At 56.1% G+C, this 638-nt stretch overlaps 1 protein-coding gene across 1 annotated transcript in view; it reads left to right on the forward strand.

Moving 5' to 3' along the window:
• Window positions 1-638, forward strand: part of LOC102387882 (maestro heat-like repeat-containing protein family member 2B) — a gene marked incomplete at its 3' end in the record, with an annotated part of 18,585 nt that overhangs the window by 17,348 nt on the left and 599 nt on the right. Inside the window, 1 exon segment of the mRNA XM_025216880.1 lies at window positions 238-303. Coding sequence (XP_025072665.1) covers window positions 238-303 — 66 coding nt within the window.

The raw sequence follows: 638 nt of genomic DNA on the forward strand, positions 1-638 counted from the left end.
CCCAGAGAAAGAGGCAGGTTTCTGTGGATTACCAGAGACACTGGGAGCAGCTTGTGTGTAGACTGCCCTTTTCTTTCTGGCTCCCAGCCCTTTACTCAGATAATGAGACCCAACAGTGAGGGTGTGGCCCACACCCCCCCTGTGATAGCAAACACAGCCAAAAACCTGCCTCTGGGCTGAGTTTTCCATGTGTCCTTACCACGGAAAGCTGATCTGTTCTCCCTGTTGTGTGTTTAGGCATCCTTATGGAGTATGCTACCCCCAGAAGTGCCGGACAGATAAAGGTTGCACACCTCCTGAGCTGTAAGTCAGAAATCCAGCCCCTGCACTTCCCTCTTGGAGCCCAGAAGGAGCTGAGAAGCTGCAGGGACCGACCCCTCCCTGTGCTTTGGAGCCCAGTTCATCCACTCTGCCCTGAGGATAGCCTAAGAGAGCCTTGCCCTGAGCAGGCAGCTCACATTCCCCTGGAGAAGCAGGGTGCAGCATGGAGGAGCTGAATCTGTGCATCTCCTACCTGTCCTGCCTAGGCCCCTCCCCAGCCACAGCTGCCCAGGCTCTGGCTTCCCTTGACTTCCTGTGGTCCCTCAGGTTGGGGAAAGTTGTAGCCAGCACCACTGGATGCCACTGCCAATCCTCCA

Source organism: Alligator sinensis, unplaced genomic scaffold (assembly GCF_000455745.1).
Source record: "Alligator sinensis unplaced genomic scaffold, ASM45574v1 scaffold639_1, whole genome shotgun sequence".
Lineage (NCBI taxonomy): Eukaryota > Metazoa > Chordata > Crocodylia > Alligatoridae > Alligator > Alligator sinensis.